This window comes from Haliaeetus leucocephalus, unplaced genomic scaffold (assembly GCF_000737465.1).
Source record: "Haliaeetus leucocephalus isolate CR32 unplaced genomic scaffold, Haliaeetus_leucocephalus-4.0 Scaffold866, whole genome shotgun sequence".
NCBI lineage: Eukaryota > Metazoa > Chordata > Aves > Accipitriformes > Accipitridae > Haliaeetus > Haliaeetus leucocephalus.
The window spans coordinates 1786994-1794323 of record NW_010973302.1 but is presented as its reverse complement, the minus strand read 5'-3'; the positions used below and the strand labels follow the sequence as shown (position 1 = coordinate 1794323).

At 40.9% G+C, this 7330-nt stretch overlaps 1 protein-coding gene across 4 annotated transcripts in view; it reads left to right on the top strand.

The window, feature by feature from the left end:
* The window catches only part of DYM (dymeclin), a 219045-nt gene that overhangs the window by 181021 nt on the left and 30694 nt on the right, over positions 1-7330 (top strand). For all 4 annotated transcript variants that reach the window (XM_010583004.1, XM_010583005.1, XM_010583007.1 and 1 more), the window contains exon 16: positions 5955-6068. In XM_010583004.1, the coding sequence (XP_010581306.1) occupies positions 5955-6068 (114 nt within the window). The remainder of the gene's footprint in view (positions 1-5954; positions 6069-7330) is intronic.

The window sequence follows — 7330 nt, the reverse complement described above, 5'->3', positions numbered from 1 at the left end:
CTGTGTGGGTATGCAAAGGGAGAATAGCCCAGAGATGTTCTCTAAGCCTACTCGTGCTAGCAACATCTTAGCTGGATTACTCATAGAGTCATTTAGGTTGGAAAGGACCTTTAAGACTATCAAAAGGGAAAGGGAATAACCTTTTTCACGTACTTGTGGATTCACAGGTCATAAGGAAAGACTTTCTAATGTTAATAATAACGAAGCACTGTGGTAGGTTTCCAGGGACTTCAGCATTGGAGACCTCTGGATAGCAGACGTTGGGGCAGAGGACAGAGCAGAACGTGTCTGTAGGCACACGTGAATGTGGGGATGGCTCTGTAGCTCCACCAGCTGCTCAGACCACAGCAGCAATTGCCCAGGTTAACTGCGATACAGACTTGGTCACAGTAATTATGGACTTTGCCTCAGGATTTGGACCGTTCAGTTTACTCTGGAGATGGCACGTGACCTCTGTGTGCTTCACCATTGAGGGTCATCAGTGTATAGAACGCTTTTTTATTGAAAACTACTTATTTGTCTCTGGGTTTTTATAAATAAGCTAAAAATCACCATTGCCAGCTGATTGGGAACATATGGGAACAGTTAATGCTGCACAGAAGAAACTGAAATGCAAATACCTTCTGTTTCCTATTAATTTACTTTTCATTTTAGAAAGTCATCTTAATAGGATATTGTGCATCTTGTTTAGCTAAATGGGATGTTCTTCCTCTGGATGGTGAACAAAGAGGAATGCTAGGGTTCCTGTTCTGGCCTCCTGCAGAAATGTTTCAGCTGTGAACTATCTATATGCTCCGTTTCAGCGGTGGTCTATAATTTGGTCAGCAACCTCAGATGTGTCAGGAATTTGGTAGATACTCTTCGCTAGTAATTCCTAAAGATGAGTTTGGTTCATGGCCATCATGAGAACGCATTGGCTTTTATTACTTTCATATTTCCTATGAGCTAGTGATAGATATCATGTGGTTGAACAGGCTTAACTAGGAGCTGCTAGAGTTTTGTTTGCAAAATAGTCTGATAGAAATCAGGAGGTCGGGAGCAATGGTTTAGTGATGCAAAGGATTGAATTGATGCAATTTCCTACTAGGAATTTAATTCTCCAGAGACATTTCCCTGCTAGATATTTTAAAATCAGTTGAGTCGGCTTGGCTCTGGCATAGCAACTCCTATTTCAAGACCTGCAGGACTTGCAGTGAACATGAGAACTGATCTTTTGTGGTTTTCCTTAAAATGCCCGTAGAAAAACCTTGATCCTGCTGATTACTAGAGCCTGGCTAAATACTTTAAGTGATTTTTTTTTTTCTTCTTCTTTCTGTTTTTTTCTCCCCACTCCTACCCACTCTCTTTGCTAGGAGTGGGGAGATGAGAAGAGCAGGGTACCTTGAAAAGTTTGTGTGTCTTTTAACATGCTTCTAGTTTCAAGGTGAATCTGAAAAACTTCAGTACTTCAAGTTTGCTGATAAACCTTTTGTGTTTCTCCTGCTATTGAATCACCTGAAAGCCGTTTCGTCCCTTCTTAAATCAGTGAGTGTTGGCTTTGCCTCACTTGTCTCCAGGACAGAAGGTATGACTATCGGCTACTGAACATAGCTGTGATTTATGTCTTCCTAAGGAAGCTACTTAGCTGAAGCGCTAATCCTATGGTACTTTACCACAAGAGGTTTGTTTTCTCCTTTCAGCGTGCCATCAATACAGCATGTTACTCTCCCAGGGGTGAACATGGCTGGAAATGTAAAATAGCCAGTGTCAAAATGCACGTCTTTCTTTTTTCATCACTTTCCAAAGGAAAAAAAAAAATTACAAAAAAGGAATCAGAACTTTTTCATTTGGTGCCAAGTTACTTTTTTTCTCTTTTGCAGAGTTAACCTTGACAGTTGCGGGCAGAGGAGGCAGCAGCAAATCGTACTGTTATTTTTAGCTGGAGGAGAAAGCGAGGAGCTGTAGTGTTAGTTAGGCAGCAGCACTGCCTGGGAATGGGCTGGGGCATCACACCACTTCAGCATCCACGAAAGAATCCAAGTGAAGAAAACATCTTGTCCTTGATAGCTCTGCTGCTTGGTGCATGCTATAGTGAACAGAAATAGTTCTTTACTGCAGCCTTTCAGCCCTATGGAAACAATAGATGGGTGAAATAAGACATTGTGGTTATTTCCTCATAATCTTAAAAAAAAAAAAAAAGCTCCAAAACTACAATGTCTCTTTTAAATCATTGTAGCTTTCTTGTAGCACTTTTTATCTCTGGAAATACTTTGTAAATTTGTTGTTTAGAAAACAAAAGGACTAAAGATGAGTCTCTCGGGGAAAATTGACCTCTTAAATGGAAAAGCTTTATGACAACCAATTTTGAAAATCACTATAGAAAACAGTTTTTGTTTAGAGATCTTGATTATATTAATGGTATATTAATACAAAGCCTGGAAATCCCTGAGCTGATGGTGACCAAGCCATGTCGCTGCGTGCCCATCACACCACATGGTTGGGTAACTTGCACAACCAGAATTAGGCTTTCTGCACAGGGCAAGGCGCTGTAGATACACCGTTTTATCTGGACGCTGATAAGATATTCCTGATGAGGGGTTGTCTAATCCAGGATTAGACGTGCCTTTTAATCTCTGTTAATATGGAAGCCAGATTGGAGAGAGAGCTTTTTAAAACGGGTTATGTTCCTTGCATGGAGAGGGCCTTTCAGCGCACAGCATGACTTGGATACAAGTAATGCACGGCGACTCATTAAGTTTCTTGTTCTTCTTCTTCTTCTTAAGCAGTCTTTGCAGTTATTTTCTGTTTTCTTAGACCAGTTGCCCAAATAATTAATGAGAACAATAATTTTCAGAATATCAAAAAATGGACACCATCTCTCAGCCTAGTTCGTTTGCCCTGAGATCTGGTTTTTTCTATGTATTACAGTAATATGTTCAGCACTGGGTTTTAAAGCATGTGCTAAAACTTGAAACTCATTTAATATTATCCACCCAGTTTGCTTTCTCTGGTTCATTTTTCTTTTTAAGTGGACAAGGAGTTGAAATCTGTTAATTTTCATGATTATTTTAAACGCAGGTCTGTTACTTCTGTGTGGAAGATAATTAAAGCTCTTTCAAAGGAAAAGGCTACTCTTCCTTAATATTATGTTAAGCTTTTGTATTTTTATATTTGGGCAGATTTCTAGGTAAAGTGTTAGACCTTCTGCTACAGAAGAGATGGGAGCTTGGGCAGTAGGGATGTAATGCTTTTTGGTTTTATTACTGATCTAATGGGAGTAAGCAAATGCCTCTTTTAGGATCTCTGTATAACTCATCTTTTTTTTTTTTTTTCCCCCCCCCCCCCCCCCATTTTCTCTTATTTCATTTGGGGTACTCATTGGGTACCTGAGTATCTCATTGGGGTACTGTGCTATCAGGGTTAGAAAGAGAATTACTCCAATTCCATGTTGTCTGAAGCAGTAAGGCAAATAACGCTTAGAGATAAGTATTATTGAAGTAGATATTTTGAATTTCAGTCGTCAACTGCATACCAAAAATAGCCATTCGAAGTTCTGTGAAATGCTGACGTAGCCTGAAAATATTGGAAGCTTATCTTGCTTTTGTTCTTTGTGAAATGTAACTCAACCAAGATTAGTACCTTTACCACAAAAACATAAAAGTCTTTTTTGAAAACATGTTAAGATTGGAGGCTTTGACTTTCCAAAATAGGAATCACCAGAATTCAGGTTGTATCTGTGAGTTTCATTCAGTTTTTTATGCATATGTATTATGATACTATTTTATCCTTTTGATTAAAAGCCGAATATTAAATTTTGCTTTTGTTGTGGTTTAGCAGAACTTGAGCTAACAAGGCAGCACTAGTGGGATGGATTCTCTGCATGAGCCTGCCCTGGGCGAGGATAGGTTTCACCAGTGATTACTGACATCAGAGGAGTGTTGAAATGCAGGAAGATGTTTTTTTCTTTCGAAGTTTGTGGGCAACTTTCTCATTCCTCTATGAGCTGTGTATCCTCTACCAGCAATTTGTCCCAGACCCTATGCCAAAACCATGTCAGCCTTTCTCCAAGGTCCTCACGCTCTTTGCGCAAGCTGTTTCTTGCAATTTTCCTCTGTAATTTCTGGTTCCTCCCTCCAGCTCCTTTGCTTATGAGCTCAGCACATCTTCCTACTCCTGTTTTTTTCAAGGATCAGAGATCACAGCGCTACCCTGGGTCCTTATCTGTAAGAATGTAAAACCTACCTGCAGCATCTGCCAGAGGCAGTGAAATTCTCCCTTCTGTTCAACTGTGGAGATAATCGTAAGGACAGTACAGAAGGTTAAACCTGAATTTTTTCCTGACTATTTCCATACTTCTGTTGCTTAAAACAGAACAACAACAACAAAAAAAACACCACCAAAACCCCACAACCCCAAAAAGCTGCTTCCAGTGAGTGTCATCTGTCTCTATCTTGCTCGCTTGGCGCTTCCGTTTCTAGAAAAAACTACTCTGCAATCCAGCAAATGTACCTGCTCAAAACAAGGGCTAGGGTTTCGGGGATCACAAGAGAGGAACAACAAATTTGAATCTCACAGTAATCAAGCCATCAGCTGTCTTTGTTTTATTAACAGCAGCTGAGCTGGGAGGCATAATTAGGGTAATGGTTTCTGGCTCCAGCTGTGTCTCACTACAGAACAAAGAGAGCTCAGCAGAGATTTTGTAGTATAATACACTTTTCCCCCCCTTCTACTCGGGAGACTTAACAAAGATTACTCGACGTGCTGGAGGCTGTGACTGAGATACAAGTGGACATTAGTACTTTTCCGAGGAGCGTGTCCAAAGCCTACGAGATGTTGGGGAACCTACCAGCAGCATGTGCAGCGAGTGAAAAGCTGCGCGCGGCTCCAGCCAAGGGGTAGCTCGGTGTTCACGCGTGCGTGGGCTTTACCAAGTGGCTCTGACCATCTCCTGGTACTTTCAAAGGACTCTAAGTAGGTGTTGAAATTTTGCCCTGTACCCTTTTTGCGTTGTTTTGAGTTTCGGATCCTCTGCGTGACTGATGAGTTCCTCTGGGGTAAGGGATGGGGTTTGCAAAGTGTGCTCTTTTGGGATGAAAGGAGCTATAGAAATGGAGGTTTTCTGATGTCCCACATGGAGAACTGCCGGTGGGATGTCTGCTTCTGGTGTGACCTACTGAGCTTGGAGAGGGATGAAAGTTAAAGCCTGACCTAACTGTGTTGTAGCTAACAAGGACCAGCTGGGTCACAGAAAAGGGGGTGGGGAGGGAAATATGGTGAAAATCAGCTTGGCCTCACCAGGGAGATGCGTGGAGGGATGAGAGCATTGAGCGGGAACGTACAGGTCCTTGGGCCTGGAATCTGTGATGGGGAAGGTACGTGGGGCACTTCAGGTGGTTAATTTGGGGAGAAGAGGAGCTTTCTGGGTTTTTTGGTGGGTTTTTTTTGCTCCCCTCCAATTGCTGTGGCTTTGAATGCTACAAAAGCCCCAGGAAGTCATGTAGACTCTTGTGGTTGTATTGAGATATTTAATAGTTATCTTAAAGCCTTGGGTCCAGGAGTTTTCGAAACTATAAGGATTTTACTTTAATGCTTGAAAATGAAAGTAGATTTCTAGCCCAAACTATAAAGAGTAGACTGGAAGGCCTCAAAAATCCTGATGTGCAGAAGTACTGAGAGATAGAAATATAAGCATATGTCAGTACACAGGACTTGAAAATGTAAATTTATTAATTAAGCTGTATGTGTTAAATTGTAAAATCATCTATCTGTTAAAAATGGCTGCAGGAGGATACTGATAATTGTGCTAATTTGACATTAACAAAGTCTCCCTGGCTGTGACACAAGCAATAACATGATTATTCTTTAAGAAGTACAGATACGTTGATCCAGGGAAAGAAGATGACAACTTTGTGTGTAAATTGATACAAAGATCTCTCCTTTTCTATTTATTTATGTGCTCTGATTTTTCATTCCAGGTGATCAGCTTTTTCAGCTCCCGATTAGAGCAAGCTGGAGCTGAGCTGTCAGTGGAGCGAGTTCTGGAAATCATCAAGCAAGGAGCTGTTGCGTTGCCCAAAGACAGGCTAAGAGTAAGTGCTCAAGACCTCCTCAATTAAAGTGTACTGTTCCAATCAATTACATACATCCCCTTTATATCTGTAAGGTCAAAACATCATTTCTCCTATCAATAGCGGCTGATAAGGGATTACATTGTGGATTGCCATATTTGTACATTTTAATTTAAATTCCTCATTTGTGCTAAAAGTTTGGGTGAGTTTTCTTGATTAATTAGATTGAAGCGTGTGGAGGAATTAAAATTTGCTGAGGCTAAGGTTTTCTTCATCAGATGCAGTCCCACTTCTCCATCTGTTGTTTAGTTAAGCTGTAACCAAACTTCGATCATTCTTTTCTTTTGTTAGCTTATTCTTCTTTCTCTGGTGTTCTGCACCTCCATCTGGGTGTACGTAAAATGCTACAAAGATACGTTTCTGGGGCTTTAATTCAGAATTAACCAACCTAGTGAAAATCAGTTCAGGACCTGTAAGCCTGGTCAACATGATCACGAGCTTTCTGTGTAATCCTGAGCAGACCCCTCTGTTCCCTTCTGAGAGTCTCTCAAATCTTGTGAGGGATTTACCAACTTGACAGGTTTTGTGAGGCTAAAATCCATTAATGGCTGTGTGATGTTTAAATACTGCAATAATGAAATCTGTGTAAGTAGGTAAGTAAGTAATTTGAGTTATGTGTGGTTTTTCAGCACAGGACAAATTTTGCTTCTCCATTTTGCCAAGTGTATTTTAAATACTGTCTGCTTTCTGCAGAACCATTTTTGTTACCACTGTATGATAAAAGAGCCAGAGCGTCTTCTCAAGAGCCACTTCTTTTGTGGTAACTTTAGGAAAATATCATCTGATAAGGCACACTGAGTATACATGGCCATTGGTGGCAGCTGGTAATTTATTTATACCTTGATAATTTTAAAACACCCAGTGGGAATTGTCTAGCTGGCTGCATATACTAATGTCTTTCCTGCAGTTCCCTGTGTCCCTGAGGTGGCACGTATTTAGTCACTCAGACTGAATTACTTCGAGAGAGATTGGTCTAGAGCCTGAGTCCTGAGCTGCAGTACAGGAATAGCCTAAGTTACAGCAGAGGAGTTGTTGGGTCCAAATCCAGCCCTTCAGGTTGTGTCCTTGCTACGCTGTGATGCTGTGAATACAGAGAAACACTGGACCTTTTGGTTTTTCTATGACAGCATATACTTACAGGCAGATAATTAAAAGCTCTTGCGTTAAGAGGCTACAGTGATTCCTTCTTGACATAGAGCCATCGCTAAATAAATTTCCTGCTT